Below are 20195 nucleotides of genomic sequence, written 5' to 3' on the forward strand. Positions count from 1 at the left end.
TTGGGGATCGAACTGTAGTTTTACATCGGATCTACCCAAGAATCGCGCCGCGGAGTCGTCGAGACAAGTGAGAACTCAGCAAGCTTTGAGGAGGAAGTCGACCAGAGGACCTATACCTGGGCTTTGTTTCAGTAGGGAAAGGTTATCCGAGATGGAGACTGTAGAACTGTAGGCGTAGACTCAGACAGGGACACGAGTTGCCCTGAGTCCATTCACCGGTTTTCCAAATAAATCTTGGCTCTTCTTACGATTCGCGCTCTAAGTACTCAGAGAAAGTTGGAAGCCCTCGTGGAATGGATGGGATGGAACGGAAACTTCCCAAACAGAAACGCCTCGTTCGGAATCTTGTTCACCCGGCTGGTCAGTGGCGCGAAGCCCCCGAACCCGGGAGGCAGAGGGACCCCCAAAATGAAAGTCTCTGATGCTTCCGAATTGTTTCAGGCATGTGCCTATCGGTGGTACCATGGAACGAGCTCCGTAGATGAGCTCAGTATGTAGTTGCGGAAACATCTGAATTTCGAGCTCGAGCGTAACCTTCCCCCCAATAATGCTCTCGCACTCTCGCCCCACCGAGCTGTGTTGTTACAGCTATGCTTCTCACCATAACGTGCCGGACAGGTTCGTGGCATATCGTAGGTCACGTTTCTCTTGTCTTGCAGACGCCCGAGGCTACTCCCAGCCAATAAGGCGCTCCGCGCTCCAGCGCCATGTCGACTCAATTCAGATAATAAGCGCAACGAGCTGGCCTGGGGAGGAGTTTTTTTTCTAGAGCTACGTCCGGAGCCACACACATGCATTAGCGAGGCAAATGTCTCTCATATCGAGTTTGCTTTCCGCCGATCATCGTCGATCTCGAATGACTGCTCCGAATCAAGGGATTCAGACTTCTCTTGATCGTCACGTCAAAGCGATGAACACGTCTGTCCGGGATTCTTCTTTCGTATTGTCGCACGAGACACTCCGCGGATCAGCAACTCTGGTCGACACTCGTTGAGCCTCCGAAAAAATCATGGTATCATTTTTACAGCTGGTGGTTGCCGAGCTCAGGAAAGGAGGTTATCTCCTTGGGACAGCTGGTCACGTAGAGATACGTACAACGAGCAAAACATCCCCACTGACTACGTGGCTCTGAGCAACCACAGCCACCGCGGCGATGGGCTCGCAGCCCAGGAGGTGGGGTGTGAGTCACGGGATAACATCTGCTGCCTGAAGGAAGAGCAGAGCTCCCATGAATATTAGCAGCACAGTTCATTTGTTCCATCGGGGTACGGCTCACGTGCACGCGAAAACGACCGTAAGACCAAAACTTCCGGTGGACGGCATTAGGCGGAAAGGTTCATCGACCGCTAAGGAGTCATGCGACCCGTCAAAGGGATAACCTTCCCCTCTAGATTCCGAATCACCCCTTCCCTCAAAATGGAGAGATTGAAATGCACGGAGATGCTCCGCGCTCACGCCGACCTGGGCTGAGCTGCTGTTTTAGGTAAAGCGACTTCTGAAGCTGTCCTGTCGGCATGGTGGGGCCGGTCCTCCTCGGAAAAAGGAAGACGCACTCCGAATCGAAACTTTTCTGAAACAGTTTCGGTCGACCTATTCGAGCGAATCCCCGAGGATATCGGAACACTTTTCTGCTTACGCGAAGATCAGCTGCCCGACGACTCCGTCCACTCTATGGGTTGGGACAAGTGTACGGGTCAGCCTCGGATCTCTTGCCGTCTGAGCTTATCGAGCAATCCCTGATGGATCGGACTCGAGGATTCCCTCGAGAGCATTCAGGAGCTGACACTTGAGTTTGAGATCTCCGTAAAGTTTTTCCGCGTCGGTGTCACAAGATGATCTCGCGACAAAACATCGAAACCATTCCTCTGAAAACGAGACCAGCCAGCGAAAGCGGTCCCAATTGAATGTTAGCCAATCCACGGCGTCTCTCAGATATTCGGGGAAATCCGATACTACGGGAAAGAGCAGAACGAGCGGAAAAGAGTAGGAACAGAGCAGGAACGAGATAGGTAGTGAAAGATCCCATTCAGGATCCGGCTCTCGTTTCCGACGCTGCCGCCGCCGCTCTCCCGTTCATCCTTTCTGGGGGTCGTGACAAAGACGCAATCTTTTCCCGCGCCGGGAGAGGGTCCGGGAGGGGGAATCGAAGATTCCGCAGAGCTTTCGAGAGATGATGATCCCGACGAGTAGGCGACGACGAAGACGAATATCGCGCTGGGATCGCCGAAAATTCCAAGCGATGGTTGCTACTTCGGTCGGCTGGTTTGAGGGAAGGTCGAGAAATCTACCCTCATGGTTTTTAGCTCTTTGCCTCGTCGCAGAGCTCCCTTTCAAGTTCTTTGTCACGGAACGTCTCGGTGGCGCTGAAGCGCTCAGTCGCGTAATAACAGTATTCCGGGGTCCGCTTCCCGCGAGGATCTTGCCGTTAGCAATCTCTCACGGCAACCTCCCTCATCCCGTTCAGTGACGCTCAATGTCGGTCGGCTAGCTTTCAGCGTGAAAGAAAATTAAGGAGTTGATTTGCCTTTCCCACCATCACGCCGGTTTTCCGCTCCGCCCGGTTGACAGAAGACAAACGACGTCCTGCTTATTTACGGACGCACCGCCGGAAGTGGGGACGCTGAACTCGTCCTTGAGTTTAATGGGAGGTGACATGGCGCAGAGCTCACATGAAGGCCTGGGAGTGAGCGGAGGGAGTGTCTCTGCGTGCGAGCCTCCCGTGCTTCCGAAAAAATGGTATTCCAGGCATCTGAGAATTCCCGGTCGCGCCGGTAGATTGCCGCCAAGGTCACACACTCGATCGGACAAGGGTAAGCTCACGGGGCGGAGCGCTTCGTCGGGCTCGATCGGGGAAAGGGGCGAGGGCTGGGTGGGCGCTCCAACTCCCCGGACGACCGTGCCATGAGTCTGATGCCGAATTGTCTTTGTACATGTACCTTCAGGCGCAGCTGATTGTTTGGAGAGCCTTACAAAATAAGTTATCGTTGCTTGTTCTCGCTTCGGCTTTGCCCTGGCGCAACTCCGTTTGTCAGCACTCCGTCACCACCCTGGTACATACTATGTAGGTCTCCACTCTCCCAACCCTGGGGGATCCCATAGGGAGTATTCAGTCTTCCCGAGCGATGGAGGAGCAGCAGTAGATTGAATTTCTCATTTTCCCCGATGCTATCGCATACGAAGTGCATAGGGCGGTACAGGAATATCATCCGCCGACTTCCACGATAGAAGGGGCCGTCACCCATGTTTCCAGGGTTTTGACCGTTCTATCCTCGCCAAGAGCTGTCATTGTGCGGTAGGTCTGGATGGCAGAGCAAAAATTGAAGGGCGAACCGAATGATTCTCGGAGTTTTTCAGGAACCAGGCTCCCATGTCCTAGGCACAAGATGCTTGTTTGAATAGCTGGCACGAAAGAACTCTTGTTCAAACTTCATACTCCAACAAACTTGTAAATTGAACCCGGTGTTGATCGTCGGCTCTCAACCCACCAGAGCCGCCGGCGGCGGCCACAACGACGACGTGAAGTCTGCGTCCTTGACTCCGGGGGAAAACTAATGGAGCTGAGGAAGAGCGCTAAAGAGGGCAAAGAACCCAAACGACCAATGGCTCAAGTGTTTGGCCAACTTAACGAACTCTGTCAGAGAGACGCAACGTGCAGCGCGGCTGGCCATCATGAATCCTCACCGGGGTTGAAATTATGCTGCTCCCTGCGCGCCTCACTTCTCCATGAACACCGACTGTTCCTTCCCTCGAGGCTTATTGCCATCACGTTTAAGGGGAGGGAGGTGAGCGACAGAGCATGTGGTATTGTCGTCGTCGTCGTCTTATTGTCTGACGACGACATGGGGAAGACGAGGAGGAGACAACGAGGTATCCACAACAGACCCATGAAAACAAAGATGGGCGGCATAAGAAAAAGAGAAGACAACTGCCCCGGGAGCGACAACAACGATCCGCCAAGTGGGAGAGCGACACAATGTGTTTTGAGATAAACGAGCGCGCTTCTACGGAAACTCACAATCCCCGGAACGGCGGGACCGTTGAGTTCTGAGAACACTCGAAACTGTGGTAGGACGTTTTTTAGTCGCGTCGACGATGATGTACAAAGAATAGGATCGTCTCTCCCAGCAGCGGGAGCTCGTGCGCGAGGCTAAACGGACGAGGGAAATTCCCTCGTTCTCGAGTCTCGAGTCAATGATGTTAGTCATCGACGCTAGAAGCCGACGGACTCGCTCCGACGTACCTCGTATTACTGGCGGGCGCCTCCCCACCGACAGGGTCGCGGGAGGACCAAAACATCGACGATTCACTGGGGCGTGATTTCCACTTTATTGGAGAGACGGCGCCAACAGCCGCAAGTCTGCGCGCAAAGAAGCATGCGCACCCGAACGACCGACCGAGGTCCAAATTGGTGGCAACGATTTGATTAAAGCCGCTGCTCCGAAGGCTGACTGCGTTTCTCCATCAACGACTTCGCACCGCCAAAGGCTGCCAGCGTCCCCTCCCCCGCCGAGCTTCAGCGGAAGCTGCGAGAGGAATGTAACGTGGATTGCACGACGTGCTCGCGGACGACAACCTTCCGAAAAGCCCTCACACGAGTCCTTTTCGTTTACTCTGCTGCTTTCGGAGGATGGCGTCCAGCTCGTGCCGAGAGCACCGGTTCGCGTATGTATGTAATTCGATAAGAGAACGACTCGTTCAGAGCTTCGCGCTTTTCGGCGATCGAAGCCAAAAAGACGCGAGAATCGCGTAGGGTGTTCCGGGTAACGATGGTCGGTCTTGCTCCGAGCGGACGGCGCCGTCTCATTTACATAGAGTCGCTGGAGCAGAGGGGGGAGACTACAGTGGACTCTTCACCCCGACAGAGCAGCCAGATGAGAACGAAGCAGATGGGAGAAAAACGAAAGAAAGGCTTCTGCTCTGTCTGAGGGTAATAAGAAGCGCCAACAACGGGAAAAGAGCCGCTCCCGCTCGTCGGACGGGAGCTCCTCAAGGGCTCCGAGACGTCATCACATTAGGGAGGACTAGATGTGCGAGATAAGCAAATAAACCGATCGCAGCCTACCGGGTGGAGGTTTTGTGTGAACCTCGGAATGTAGACATTCAACGAAACAACAACAGCCATTGAGAGATTCTCGACCTTTCCGATTCCGGCAGTTCGCGGGAGGGGGCGAAGCACGAGCGGGTTCGTTGCGTGAGCTCCTCCTCGCCCCCTGGTCATCCTCCGTCGTCTTCTTCTTCTGCTCCCACCGGCGAGGAGGATCAATCGCTCGGGAACACAGAAGAAAAAAATCGACAAAAACAGCGAAGAACATTCGGCACTCGTTTCCACGAGGCTACAGGCGGATATCCAAATTATCTTCGCCACCGCCTCGAGGAAGTATTAATCACGGTGCTCATTAGGATGTCTACACTCAGTCTCGAGCTCCGAAGGGCATCGGACGGCTTCAATTATTATTGAGTCTAATCAGATGAAAAGTCTGAATTCAATCTCGCCCTCGGCCTGGCGAGCGGGCTGATTCACTCGCTCGGTGCTCCCATGCGAGCTCATGGAGTTGGAGTCGCGGGGATCCATTTCGATTTCCGAAGCGCTCCGAGCCTCGGCACGATACCTCCCTCTCTCTTCCCCTACACGAGTGCGACACGTGTTTCCGGACCTATCTACACCGTGCCAACATCGGAGGAGGGGGGGCGATTGTCTTAGTCAGAATGGTCGTCGACAGACAATTGGCACGGAAGTATCCTATTGATTTTCGCATCACAGGACAGGTTTGCTCGGTGTCCTGATGAGGAAGTCGTCATGTCAGCTATTGAGAATAGGGAAGGGGGGTTCCGTCAACATCGGATCCGATCTGGTCTTCTCTGAGTACTGCTTGATTATTATCGACTAATCAGATACGTTTTCGGAGCGCGGGGCGTCAGACACTGAATTCTCTGAATTCACCGCTGGATTCCGCGTGTCCGATCGAGATTCGGGACAGTCTCCGAGGTAGCTCGAGTTCTCCGCGGAACTTGTGCGAGAGCTCGCGACTCGCTAACTTGATGAGGTCTCCGTGGACTCGAGAGGTCAGCCGATGCGACAGTAACAAGTGGCCAATAAGAAAAGGACAAACTCGCTCCAGCTCCCTCGACACTACCGGGAGGCGAGCCACCCCCTAAAGGCAAGTCGCCCGTCCACTACGAGGGTGACGCCAATACAGCCACTTATATTAATACAATTTAATTATCCCGAGACTCGTCAGACAGCTGGTCATCAAAACTCTATTACTCTCTCCCGGGGAGTCGAACAGCCAGACAATACTGCAGTCCGGGAAGGACCAGATGAGCAGTCTTCATGCTCGAAAATCTCCGATGTTGGTTTCCTGATCCGACTATTCCTCCCAGACGTCCATGAATTGGATCGCGAACGGGAATCGACTATTCTCGGACTCGATAGTCGCGCGTTTTTCGCGTCTTCGGGAGCCTCTTCCCCCTCGCGGAGGGATATCGATTTTCGGCTGGTCCCAGCCGCTATCTCTCGTGGATAGGCAGTCGAGGGTCGCTGGCTCAAATGTCTATTCCTCCGAGGAAGACTCAGCTTCACGCACCCTATACAACTTTCGCGAACGTCGCGTCTCCCCCGAAGTTGCCGGGGAGAACCTCAAGCAGAATTCTCGAAAACAGAGAACCCCTAAATACAGTCGCTTCACCGAAGGCACAGTTGTCTCGCGCGCAACGAATCTCAAAATACGAGCTCTCGGGCCGGGCCGAAGAAAACGAGGGGCCGGTACAGTCAACCAGCACGGGATGGGTCTCGTTCTCGCAGGTTTTAATTCTCGGTCATTGGGGCAGTCGGATGGCGGGATCCGTAAGAGGTGCCGCCACTGGTGGTGAGGGCGGTTGTACGGCGGTGCCGTTGGTATTGTCCGAACAAAAAATAGACCGCTCCATTGCGTCCCTCTGTCAATGACAGCCGCAAGAGGAAAGTGCCTATTTGCTGCCTTATTGGAGACGACGAGGGCGGACCTCTTCTTCCCGCGTGCGTGCGGCCGAGTCGACTGCCCGGTCGGCGAGAACGAGATCTCTCGCTTTTTTCCAAGTGGATCCTTGCATGAGAGACTTGCAGCGAACGACCGGCAATCAGCACGGAGCTATAGTATGTCGGCTCCCGCATTCGACATCACTCTCACCGTCTTCCGACCCTAGACGGAACTTCCTTCAGCAGTCATCACTCGATACGCGAAATTGGAAGTGCGAAACGAAAGCTCATTCGAGAGCGATCCATGGCGGGAATTCCATCAAGAGTCGAACGAACCCGAGATGCTCGGATGTCGCCATTTCAAAGTTGTCCAAACGGTGCGTTTGATCGAATGACCGCCCGGGGACCCGACCCGTCGAGACTGTTGATTTTATCGAGTGCTAGTGGACATTCGGCATCGCCACCGAGAGCCGGGGCGGCGTGTTGGGAACAAACGTTCGGAATGGAAACGAGAAGCGCACTCCCCGTCCCCTTGTCCGAGCCGTCTCGTTCGCGGGGTCTCTCCGACCCCTCGCCGGGGGAGAAAGCGGCGGGAGAGAGGGGGCCTAGCGCTTGCCACCGCAGCACCGTCGTCGGTCGGCAGCTCTGACCGATTTCTTAAAGTGACCGGTCGCCGTAGGTGGGATCCGATGGGTAACGCGGGGTGAGGCGGGGTGCAATGGAAATGGTGCACACTCGGGTGTGGGTTCTGTCGGGCTTGTTGACACGAGCCTGTTTCCCATTCGGCGTGTCTGCTGTCAACGAACGTGACCCAGCCCATACTGGTGGCCGCTCGTCGCACCAATAATGGCGGCAGCTTGAATTCCTCGACGGGTTTTCTATCTCTCATCTTCGGTTGGGCCGAACGAAGTCGATGAATTGTTCACAGCCCGGACCTATGTCGAAATTCGTCTCCCTTGCCAGGATCCTCGTGACAGATCTCATGCGCAGAACGAGATCGACGGACTCACAGAGAACTTCTCGCAGATTCTTTGGGAGAGCCGCGGTCGCGCTTTGAGCGACGATTCATGAATCTGACGAGCTTGGTCCACTCGCCTTAAGCGTACCGAATTAGTATTCCAGCTGTGTCTGCGAAGAACGTGCGGCACCGACGTGTTCAGTTCAATGAGGATCTGCAATGGGATGAGCGACAGCCAAGTCGTGAGGAATGAACTTGACCGCTGTCGCACCATCCCTGCTGCGTCCGTAGAAAATTCACCCCGAGCCCCGCAACTCGCAATCCGGGGATTTCGAAACTCGGAACTCGGAAGCCGTGTGGATACAAGTCGGAATCAGGCGTGAATATTTACGAGAGCTTATTTCTGCAAACCTTCATCGCAGCTTAACATTCGTGATACGTTGCACCGCTGGCGGCGCACAATGAAATTCGAAGCCAATTGACCCGCAACTCATGATAAAACGCAGAAGACCGTAAGAGAACAGTGGAGCTCCAACCTCCAACCGGCTGTCCGCTCGAGGAACTCGTTCATCGGCATAGCCTCTCAACGCGATCGAGGACTCCGCAGTTGGACCCGTCGATCTTGCATAACATAATAGCCCACGTAACGTGGGCAGAGCGGACTATCACGCTCGGGAAAAAATGAATTCTGTACCTATATTCATTCTTACGTTAACCCTTAGGAGTGGTGCTCTTACTCAACTCTGAGATCGGTGAGCAGAATATGGAGCTCTTCCCTGGAGTTTCTGTCCGAGACCTACCAGCTCACGCCATCTGTCATTATCCGGGAAATGTTCGAAAGCATTTCCGAACGACGAACACGTTTGTCTCGCCCCGTGGCATTTGTTCTGAGGCCTGAATACTTCATATAACACGCAGAAGTTTCTGCTGAAGCGGATGGTGACGAATGTGGGAGTGCCAACGATAGATGGAGCTCTACGACTCAGTGTAACGATTGAATTGACTCTTCGGGTCCTCATTCGGGGAGTCGAGAACTCAGATTAGTGACCGGGGCGACCCTCCTCTTCTAGCGCGCGGAATTCTCGGCCTTTGAGACCCAGGGCCTCGCGTAGGAGCATCGTCACTTGAGTTTGTCGCCAGGGAGTCGAGCTGTTACGATCGCCTATAAAGCTCGAAAGGAGCATAGTCGGGCAGCATCTGCATTTTCCGCCAACGCGGCGTCCAACGAAACAGCGGGACGGATGAAGAGCATCGGGAAACTCGCTCCCCTACTGCGTGTTCGGTGGAGAGATAGCCGTTAGATCGTTGCGCGGTCGACTCCTCCCGTAACAAGGCTCATCTCATGCTTCATTCTCCAGCGAAACTACTGCACAGCTTCGAAACGAAGGGCGGCCGACGACTCAAGCAATACTGCAGCCAAGCGGCATCCAGCTCGTCGTCAGGTGAGCTCGTCGCTGAGCTCACAAGTCACACCTGGGAGTCGCTTCCTGATCATCTGCACTTCCGTCGCAACATCCGGAGATAGCCCACTGCCAACATAGAAAGAAAATTTTGGGTCCAAATGCAAGCTACGCGAAGTCGACATAATTGCGGAAAGCGAGACTCGTCACGAGATGTCCAAAGCTCCAACGAGTTTCAAGCTTTCCGAACTCTATTAGTAATACGTTTCCGCGCCGCCGTTCGCAATCGGTCTGAGGGCTCGAGTCGAGTCTGGCCGGGAATCCCGACCAAATCCGAGCGTGGTAACCGTGCAACTGCAGTTCAACGAGGCGTGGTAGCCCTTCGCAATTAGGATGGCGCAATTCATTCGGATTAAGACGTTTACAATCGATAGCGAGATTCGGCTCCGTATCCGAGACGCTCACCACCGGAATGATGTCACTGGTGAAGTAAGCCACGGCGGAGAGAATATCGACGCACTTTACGAGGATTGTTCGAGGAAACTCCGAGAGCGCTCAGAGAGCGGGAGCGAGTTTCAGTGGCGAGTGGTGAAACTCGCCACTGAAACTCAGTTAGTGCAAGCCTCGGGCCGCAGCCTAAAAATGCAATTAATGTTCCCCCTTATCTTCGGCGTAGTTTTTGTTGTAAGAGCAGGCATACTGACTGAGTAGATCAACGCCGGACGCCTTCGTCACGCTGCGAGGAAGTTTCTGACCGATGGGGAGGGGGAGACAGAAGAAAAACTCTATGGAAGTTTTTCTCGGGGGCTAGCGACCCACCGAACGCTGGGTGTACCTGACTAGCCGTTCCGATGATTATCAATAATTCCACTCCTAAATACACGGGGGAAAAAAGGAGGCGGTCGAGGAGGCGTTTATTTCGTCCGGACAGGTTTATTTCAACCGGCAACCGGTACTGGTATAGGTACAGGTGGATGTTCGACAGGTTTTCCAGGGATCGGTTTTACTTCAACATCTTTCCTGAACATTCTATCCATGCAGGGCAGAGCGAGCAGCAAGGAATCTTGAGCTTTCTTACGCTCAGCGATCTTGTCGGTCCTATCGAGGATCTTGTTCGCGGCCCGAACGTATAGCTCCGCAGGCGTGAGCGGGATGACTTCGCCCAGCTCAGTGCATTTGAAAGGAGGAGGTGGAGGACCCAGTGGGGGTCGGGGGAGGCTTCTCTCCTTCTCACCGTCGTCAGGGAAGTCCCTCCTGTGTTCTCGCTCTAATTCGGGAATGGGGCGAATCATGTCGAGAAGAATTCTCTGCTGGTCCTCTGGCAAACCAGTTCTGGGGAACACCTCAATCAAACAACTTCTCGTCACTGGAAAATAAAGCACGGATTGAGGAAAGAAGCATGAGTCACTGAACGGGGACGGGATCTCTTCCACGCCGACACCCGCTCCAGCCGACTCCCTTGGTTGGGGAGCGGAACCGCTAAGCTCTGTCATGAAACCGTCTCGAGAGCCCTCCGACTGGGTAAGTTCGCGCGAGGACAATAATTTTCTTGCCTCCGGCACTCCACTCACTGCCACCATATTAGTTAGCATTCGCGCGGCATATGCGAGACTCCTTCAGCAACAACGAAAACAACTTACGGCCGACGAATTGCTGGAACTGGGCTTCGTGCTGCCGTCGCAGGTCGTGGTGCATCCTCGGGATATGGTCGCTTCGACCGTAAACTACTTGATGGTGCACGGCTTCGGCCGCGAGCACGATCGTCGCGAACAAAGCTGCCTTAGTGTACATGGTTCCTCCTGAATATGGAGATCTCACTCATTCGCTGGCCTTTTTGTATCTTGTCTCATTAGGAAGGTTCGAGGAAGAGAGCCGAAGGTTGCCACAGACGAGACCACAGTTCAAGGTTGACGTCAAGGTTGAGTCGCGCATGACATCGCTCGAACGAGCACCAGATGTAGCGAGCTCGATCTCCTTAACAGGGTTCATGGAATGCCGTTGATAAATAATCAGTTACAAAGTTTCAATCTTAACCATTATCCGCGAACGGGACACCGAAACTGGAGACGAGTTCACGTAATAGCCGAATAGAGAGGAAAGTCCGGAAGCCTCAACGTGCGTCATCGTTCCTAGAAGAGGAACGAAAAGATAACTGCATATCATCTGGGACGAACTAGAATGTTCTCAAATTTGGCTCGAGGTGGTCGGCCGACGTATTTGTGGAAGCATGCACACTCATAGAGTTGGACCGTCGCAGACGGTGCTGGTGTGAAGCTTTTCCACGAGAGTACAGTTATCTCCAGCGCTCCGCGCGATCTTCGCGACGCGTCGTCGGGCATATGGAAGCCCGGTCGAGCGCTTCCACAAGAATCGGTGATTCTACACGGAGATCGACCGATGCGGCGATTGGGGACCATTTTCGGCGTTGGGATTCTTCCAGAGGCCGATAATTCAAATCAGACGGTCAAGCGAGGCTCGCAGAAAACTAATATTGGTGTCTCACACAAGCTTGTGAGCTGAGCAGGATTAGACGGCGATCAGAACAGCTGCGATATGGCCATAACCTTGTTGAGTTTCTCCCGTACCAGACCGGAATGCTCGCCTAGCCGCCGCCGTCGCCGTATCTCGATGCCACTTTCGCTCGTGCGGGCAGCCTCAAGCCGACCCAAATTGAACGAAATCGGACTACGCTGCTATCGGACTACCATTACCCGCGGACTTTCCCGAAACTCTGCCGGCCACGTCGGCGCCACCACGCACCAAGGTCGCACGTCCCGGATAGGACCCCGGGACGGAATTCCCAGTCGAAGAGTCAGAAGCCTCCCGGGAAGAACCCACGATGCTGAGTCGACAGGGCGTTGAAGAGCACAGGGAGCGCTGTCCCCGAAATTGCCTCTTAAAATGCACAAAGACAGCCTTTGAAGTTTCGGAGCGGGAGTCGATATTTTTTCAGGAACATCCATCGGCTTAAAAGGATTTCCCGCTTTAGGGAAAGATCGAATTCGAAGTGAAACAATCGATGGAGGAACCGGGAGGATGCTTAGAAAATAGAACTGAATGAACCCCTCTCCGCTCTCTGTACACATTCGACATCGGAAAAGCGGGGGACCGGCGCTCTGTACTGATATTTGATTTGGACCTAGCAGGAGCTCCCGACATGGAGGAAGGAGAAAATTGGAAACGGGTCGAAAAACCATTTTTCGGCACAACGCTTGCTGTCTGATGTCACAAGTCTATCGTCCGCCGTCCCGTTCAATGGACCTCGTCACTCCAGCGTGTCGTCAGCTGTTCTCTGAAGAGCAGCTGAGATCCGATTTCGATAATTAAATTGTCGAAAAGGACAACGCGACTGATAAGAGCTCTCCTCTCGCTCTGTTCTTCAGGCGTTGTCTCGGCTCCGTTTTCCTGCTTCTTGGGTCGACGCCCTGGGCCAGTCATCCTTCTCTTGCCTCTCGTCCACCAGATCATCCTGTGTAGCGACGAACAAACAACTATGATCGGGAAGGGTCGCGGAGCCGGTAGAATTTCCACGTTTGTTCTCCCCTGTTTTTCTTCCCCAGACGTTCCGACTACTCTACTAGCGTTCCGAATCCACTGAGCCTCAAATGACAAACGGAGTGATTCCCGAGCTAGAGCTCGTATCAAGGTTCCGATGGGAAGATGGGAATGCGCGTCAACTCGTTCGTGACTTCGGGCATTCATTGAGACTCTCCCCGATTAGGACTCCATATTCGAAATCCAACGCTTCCGCTCACGGGACTGACGATGGCTTCGTCAGGAAGAAGAAGAGAAAATGATCCAAAAACCGAAATTGGCGCCAGAATGATTCCTCTGCCAGGTTAGCCGCAGTGAGAGAAACTCTCTATCCTCCCTCTGCTGAGCCGGCAAAGCGAAAAAGAGGAAGTGATGTTCTTGTTGAAAACATTTGGCGCCATTCACCAGGCTCATCGAAGTGTCGTTCAGGAACTCAACAAGGGCGTTCGACGTTCTCTTTTCCCCAGGAGCAGCACCACAGTCATCGTAAGGATCTTCCCGAACTCTCCGATAATGGCACCGAAACGTGCGGCGAGAAGAGCTGCATCGAAGACAGACGAGCCCTCAGAAACGGTACAGGACTCCACCGCGGAGATCTCCAAGAAAACGCGCAGCAAAAGATCCCGAAAAGACCACGAAGAAGACGATCTCGTGGAGGAGAAACTTTCAGGAGGGAAGGCTAAAAAGACGAAGAAAACACCGAAACGTTCTAAATCAGACAACGCGGATGTGGATGACTCGAGTAGTACGGACAAGACGCGAATCGCTTCATCCGATTATGGGAGAAAAGGTGAGGAATCGATCCCGGGGGATGATTCTCTCGTCGGTTGTCCGATTGCGATCATTCGAATGCCATCAGGGTACTGTTTTCCATGAAGTGATTCCTATCTTGAATTCATGGCGCCCGAGGAAACTTGGTCCCAGTTCCGTATGCGAATATTCTCCAATGCTCATGCGGTATCGCAACAAGTTCTACGGTCCTCCTTCTCCACAGGCTCGTGGAAGATCGTGACCTGGAATGTCAACGGCATAAGGAGTTGGCTGAAGAATGGAGGTCTGGAGTACATCGAGGAAGAGGATGCCGACGTATACTGTCTTCAGGAAACGAAGTGCAGTGAAGAGAAACTTCCCCCAGAAGTGACGAATTATAAGGGCTACAAGAGCTATTTCCTTGCCGGTGACAAAGAGGGATACTCCGGAGTTGGGATCATGTCGAGGAAGACACCTCTGAACGTGGAATACGGCCTCAGTCTGGAAGAGCACGATTCCGAAGGACGCGTGATCACCTTGGAATTCGAGGAATTCTTCCTCGTCAACAGCTACGTTCCTAACGCTGGACGAGGCCTCGTGCGCCTCGACTACAGACTCACTTGGGATAGAGACTTCAGGTCAGGGATCTGTTCGTGAAATTATGAACTTGAAAGCTCGATGAGATTCTCATGAAAGCCATTCCCTTTGCCCTCAGGAAATACCTCGTGGGTTTGAAGAAAAAGAAGAGCGTCATCCTGACCGGAGATCTGAATGTCGCTCACAATGAGATCGATCTCAAGAATCCCAAAACGAACAAGAAGAATGCCGGTTTCACCGAAGAGGAACGGCAGGGTCTCACGGATCTTCTAGAAGAAGGTTTCGTCGATACTTTCCGGAAACTCTACCCAGAGCGGGAAGGCGCTTACACGTTCTGGACGTATATGATGAATGCTCGAGCCAAAAATGTGGGATGGAGATTAGACTACTTTATAGTGTCCGAAGATCTCATCGATAATGTCATCGATAACGAAATTCGGAGTACAGTCATGGGGAGCGACCATTGTCCGGTGGTTCTTCATCTGAAGTGATCCCCAGCTCGGAGTCATGATCTCAACTTCAAAGAGTAGAAAGGCTCTCAGGAAAATTTGACGAGAATCTCACAAGTTTTAAACGGAGCGAAATAAAGAACCTTCCACCTTTAGGAGCCTGATCCCTTTCTAGTCATTTCGGAGCGAGGCCTGGCCCCGCGGGAGCTCTGACTTCCCTGCTCCCCAATTCTGGCAGCATTTGTCCGCAGGCCTCGTCCGCCGAGGGACACGATTTTCCACCAGATCGCCGCCGGCAGTATCGAGCCGAGCCGAATGAGCAGGATTATTCTGATAGGTTTGGATGAAAATTCTCTCAGAGCGAGTAATCGTCAGAATCGATTGATGTTTGCAAAGCACCCGCTTGCCTCATGCATCGTCGAATATTTCGCGGTTTCAACTTCGTCTATCGCGGCCGATTGTAGATCCATCCGAATATCCTCAATCAGTCAGAGAGCTCTTCACTCTGACAGGATCGGCGATCAGAAGGATCGAGATGATAATCATGGAGCATTTCTACGGGAGTCTCTTCGAATGAGCCTCCCCTTCGCGAGGAATCCTCAAAATCGATCTATAGACACAGAGCTCATACTTTCTAAAATTTGATTCCAAATTCATCTACTGCGAGTGGAAATGGGGAATTCACTCAGGACTACTCACAGTCCGTTGAAGGGCTTCCATACGAGGAGAAGAAAAACAAGATTCGAGTTTTCACAGTGCGCCATAGCAATTTATACATCACGAGCTCCCACTCAATAACCACCTCGACCACGACCGCCTCCGCCTCGTCCTCCGAAGCCTCCTCGGCCTCCGCCACCGCGGCCTCCTCCGAAACCACCACCACCCCCTCGTCCACCGAAGCCACCGCCTCCTCGTCCACCGAAGCCACCGCCTCCTCGTCCACCGAAGCCTCCACCTCCCCGCCCGCCGAAGCCGCCTCCACGACCTCCTCCGAAACCGCCGCGACCGCCGCCGCCTCTACCACCTCTTCCTCCGCGTCCTCCACCTCGCTGTTGGGGAGCCCCTGGGAGGAATCTTTCGAGGGGTAACAACTTGGCGGGATCGATGAAGAAGTTTTCTTTATCGTTGAACGAGTTGGATTTTACATCGTCGTTGAGCTTCACGGATACCCAATAATCCCTGACGTTTCCAAGGATTTCGTCGACGATGCCAATCTTCTCCTTGTTTTGGAGGTAGACGGGGGCGTTGAAGTAAGGAACTTTGTCTTCCATCGTGACTTTCACAACGATGTCTTTCTGAGCACTGTTGTGGAAATATCCTAGCGGCACGACTTCTTCAGGTGGTCCGGCGTCCTGGAAGCTCGGCCGTCCGCCGAAGCCTCCACCCCGTCCTCCACCACCTCTACCACCGAAGCCTCCTCCGCCGCGTCCACCGAAGCCGCCACGGCCTCCACCACGACCACCGCGGAACGACATGTCGTCGAAAGGAGATCAAACCTGAAAAAAGGAAGAGGATTCAGTGCTGTGTGAGTTAAGGAATCGAGGGAGAAGGCGAGATCAGAGAACGAACTCCACGAACTCGGGATCACAACAAGAGAATGCTAGAACGGTGGGAATCGCGGGAACGGTGGCAGGACAGGAATGCGCGCCCCGCCCTGGCGGATTCCATGAACTTTCTGATCCGCCACGAGATCGCCGATCGGAAAGAACACTACCACAACAGTATGTCTGGGGAGAAGCCGGTTCATCAACGCGCAGATTTCATCGTGAACACTAGACTTCGGTTGGCAAGCTGACACCGCCCAAGCGATTTATTCATCGATAAATGAGAGTTTCTGCCGACGAAATATACCGAAAACACTCACGTTTAGACAAAGAGCAACAAGTTTCGAGAATAGGGCAGAATGTTTTGAAGACCACGCGCGAGCCCACGTGCTCGTGAACGCAGAGAGGACCACTATAACACTCGATGGATGCCGGCAGCGAGAAGGTTACGGGAAACCCCAGACATCCGCCAGAAACACATGTCAGCCCGTCCGGGACCCCGAATACCAGGGACTAGGAACCCAGGAGGAAACTACAGCCGCGGAGAAATACAAAGCGAGCCTCGCGAGTAATGACCGCCCAGTGTCTTGAGAGCAACTCTATCGAGAAGATCAAATTTTTCCAATCATCCAGCTAGGTACCATCAGGACACGGGCAGTGGGGAGAGTGAGGCTGCGCGCGGTATTCAAGACTTCCGAGGACTCGAGACAGTTTTGGAATGCATATTCGGTGGGAAAATTCATATAATCCCCGCACGTGGTAGTGAAGCATCGATTCGAGGGTCGGTCCGTTCACACGAGGTGCGATTTATGTAGCTTCCGTCGTTATCAGTCATGGCCAGATTCGCTATTGTCGGATCGGGGGCCTCTAAATCCCACACCCTCCACATTCCTCGTCAAGTTTCTGGAGTCGTCGATGTCTTCGCGTGTTTTGTTATTATTTTTAGATCACATTTTTCTCGCATTCGCTGCTGTAGCTCGGATTCGGACGACAGACGAACCGACAGGAAACGACGCAGGCAAACTGTGGGAGGTGGATGTTTTGAAAGTGGGAGAGGATTCAGTGTCAGATGTTCGAGGAGGCAGGCCTGAAAACATTCCACGAATTTTCGAATTCAATCCTTATAAGCAATCGGTACAAACCGACTCTCTTTTCATCACCCCGTGACGATTTTCCGTTACGTTCTCATCGGGGCCTTGTAATGAACCGCGACAGAGGTGTCAGCTTCTCCACAACAGAAGAAGTGTACGGCTGTGTTCCGGATTGTGCGGCGCGAAGAATTCAGAGTTGCCGACTCCGATAGCGGCACCGTTGAAGATTAGAGCTAGGACCTCGAGTTTCTGGGAAGCAGAAGGTGAGATTGACATAAAGCTCTTATCCGATAATTGTGCGTCACGAGACAGCTTGATTTCTTTCTCTAATCAACGCCGAGATTGCATCCACCCTCGATGACAGACCCACTGAAAGGGGTCCCGTGACAGTTTGGAGACTCAACGCAGAGTCATAGCATGGTCGGCTCCATGAGCTCGTCAATTCCTTGAATCGTCGGAGCCTTGAGAGTAAGACCAAGACTCACGCAGAAAGTCAGAATCAATCGAGCGTTCTCTTTCCAGATGGACGACCTCTCACCCTTGGGGGTCTTCTTAGTCAGACGGGATGCCAACGGGCATCGACTCCTCTTCAAATTCCCGTTCCAACCCCCCAAAGATCCGCGATCAAATTGTGAGTGTCAAAACAGCACAACACGATGCGTAAATACCCTAACAATCTGGAATGCTTCAGTGGTGTCCTTTTGGTCTTCGCTCTCATCTTCTCTACCTGTTTCATAGCTCACCCCAAGAATCCGTACGCCATTGAAGAATCCGAGGAGAACTTCTTCCAATCCAAGATGTCGAGCACCGGGGATGTCCTCGATGGGAATTACGTCAAGTGAGTGTCCGTGCGGTATATGTAGGTCGATGATTGGCTACCTCCAGCACTACACCGTCAGAGCTTCCCGATCGGTCTGAATGCATCAAGACTGGTCAGATCTTTCTGCTGTATGTTGCTCGCAGCGAGCGGGTCCACAATGACGGAAGCTCGGGCTGCTTGCATGATTTCGACGGGATATAAAATTTAGTTCTTTTGGTGTCTGGAGAGCTGCCTGATGCGCTCCACAGGAAAACCAGAACAACACTTCGATCAGATTTCGGAATTACGTCGTTCTCGTCGCTCCTCCGATCCCTTTCGAATTGAATTTCCCTTCCAGAATCACCGATGAGTCCATATCGAACCTCTTCGCCTGTCAACAAGGTCTCTGCAATCAGAAGTTCGAATTGAAGATCAACAATGTGCGGTTCGTCGGTCATCCTATAACATTGCAAACCAGCGTCGACGCCTCGAAGCCGAGCGTTGATCATCAAGATCTATCCAATCAGATGCTGAATGTTGTATTCGCTCTGAAAGCACAGGCCAGCCATGAAATCGTCCATCAATATCACGAACTCAGCAAGAAAATAGCCACTTCCATCTGCAAGTGAGTGCCTTATTGAGTGAGCTTGCATCTGGAGAAAACTCTCTCGCCGACTGCTTCCCAGCCCGGAGAACCGCTGACCCTACCTAGGTCATGAATTTATTCCGAAAATTCAATTCCTGCTCCCGACTCAGACTTTGTCCTTAATCTCTCTCAGGGAGGAAATGTCGTGCCGGTATTTCACGGAACAATGTCGCAGCATGATCCAGATCCTCGACTACGACGGTAACGAATCGGATATATCTAACGAGGAAGACAATCGGCCGACATCGTTCGAGCGCATTCTTCGCGAATGCGACCTTGCCAGAGTTCTGCAGGCAGCGTACGTGGCGCTATGTAATTCGGGAGCGCTCTATCTGAAGATCAACGGGCGAAATCTCACTCCGTTCTGTGTCGTGCACAAAACCCACAAACTCAACGCACCCTCCACATCGGCTCACACCGATGTACTTCAGAAGTCTATGGATCAGATTTCTCAGCACATCAAGCCGTATCATGCGTTGCTCTTGGTGGTGACCCCCGAAGAACTCCTGAAGCAATTGTCGAGCGATTATCGGCGAGCTCTCGAACGATTGATAAAGTGTGCCTCTGCCACGAAGAACATGATCGAGTTAGGGTACGATACCGACATCGTTCTCGACACCGTGTTAGAGCTCGCCTTCCCACTAGTCTATTTCGCTCATGCAATTGTGATTTTCCCGGTAAAACAAACGAATCGATACGTGGTCGCACCAAACGGTCCCACGAAGCTCCAACACCCGCTTGCCGAAGAGTTTTCCGAAAAGTTTCCTCACACCTCGCTGGCCTCAACGTTGGCTGAGTTCTCCTACCCTACGAGTATAAATCAATTGTACAGCCCCCAGCTGCACGAGCCGTCTCATCAGCAAACAATACAAGATATCATTGTGTGGTGTCTCCAGAAACGAATCCTCATGCAGGTCCATCATTATGTCTACTTGGTCCTGCCCGACGATTCGCCGGAGAACGCTCTTGTCTGGCCCAGTGGGTCTTCGACTCTCAGCGATTATCGCGAGAGTTCCTTGAAAGCCGACAAGGAAAAAGAAAAAGTTCCCGAAGACATGTACTCGGAACTACCCCTCATCTGGAGGACGATGAAAGATCGTCAGAGGAAAATGATTGAAGAGCTACCTGCCTTCAAAAATCCTCAGGATCAAGAGACGTTCCTCAAGCTGTTGCCATTCTTCGACGGTAAGAACCATGTCGAGCACATGATGTATTGCGTGAATGTCACACGAACGAGGTTGTACGCCCTGCTGAAGAATTTCCAAGATGTTCTAGTTACCGTTGAGCACGCTGACCCTGCGTTCGAAATATTTTATAGATGAATCCCCCCGGGAAGTTTTGACTCGAATGTACAGAACGGAATGAACTCGCGAAGAATCACGACGAAACTAAGATAATTATAGTAGGATAGCTAATGCTCATTATCATAGTGGTCATCCTGGAAATAAAAATGAGAAAGTGAGCCCGTGACG

The 20195-nt window shown here is 52.8% G+C and overlaps 4 protein-coding genes across 4 annotated transcripts; 2 read left to right on the forward strand and 2 right to left on the reverse strand.

The window, feature by feature from the left end:
* Nucleotides 1-10212: 10212 nt before the first annotated feature.
* Nucleotides 10213-11143, reverse strand: LOC100908877 (uncharacterized). Its single transcript, XM_003744279.2, has 2 exons — nt 10954-11143; nt 10213-10679 (listed from the first exon to the last, which is right to left on the reverse strand). Exons 1-2 carry the CDS (start codon nt 11102-11104, stop codon nt 10252-10254), a joined length of 579 nt encoding a protein of 192 aa, XP_003744327.1. The 5' UTR covers nt 11105-11143; the 3' UTR covers nt 10213-10251.
* A 2093-nt stretch (nt 11144-13236) lies between these two features.
* On the forward strand, nt 13237-14785 carry Rrp1 (Recombination repair protein 1). Its single transcript, XM_003744324.2, has 3 exons — nt 13237-13637; nt 13842-14235; nt 14313-14785. The coding sequence occupies exons 1-3, from the start codon at nt 13361-13363 to the stop codon at nt 14683-14685; spliced, it is 1044 nt and encodes a 347-aa protein (XP_003744372.1). The 5' UTR covers nt 13237-13360; the 3' UTR covers nt 14686-14785.
* A 649-nt stretch (nt 14786-15434) lies between these two features.
* On the reverse strand, nt 15435-16118 carry LOC100903613 (probable H/ACA ribonucleoprotein complex subunit 1). The gene has a single exon (XM_003744325.1). It carries the CDS (start codon nt 16116-16118, stop codon nt 15435-15437), a length of 684 nt encoding a protein of 227 aa, XP_003744373.1.
* Nucleotides 16119-17189: 1071 nt separating this feature from the next.
* On the forward strand, nt 17190-20192 carry Nprl3 (GATOR complex protein Nprl3). Its single transcript, XM_029111749.1, has 5 exons — nt 17190-17541; nt 17801-17909; nt 18017-18116; nt 18436-18702; nt 18857-20192. The coding sequence occupies exons 2-5, from the start codon at nt 17801-17803 to the stop codon at nt 20043-20045; spliced, it is 1665 nt and encodes a 554-aa protein (XP_028967582.1). The 5' UTR covers nt 17190-17541; the 3' UTR covers nt 20046-20192.
* The last annotated feature ends 3 nt before the right edge of the window (nt 20193-20195 follow it).

The sequence above is a fragment of the Galendromus occidentalis genome, unplaced genomic scaffold (genome assembly GCF_000255335.2).
Source record: "Galendromus occidentalis unplaced genomic scaffold, Mocc_1.1 scf7180000077464, whole genome shotgun sequence".
NCBI classification, from domain to species: Eukaryota; Metazoa; Arthropoda; class Arachnida; order Mesostigmata; family Phytoseiidae; genus Galendromus; species Galendromus occidentalis.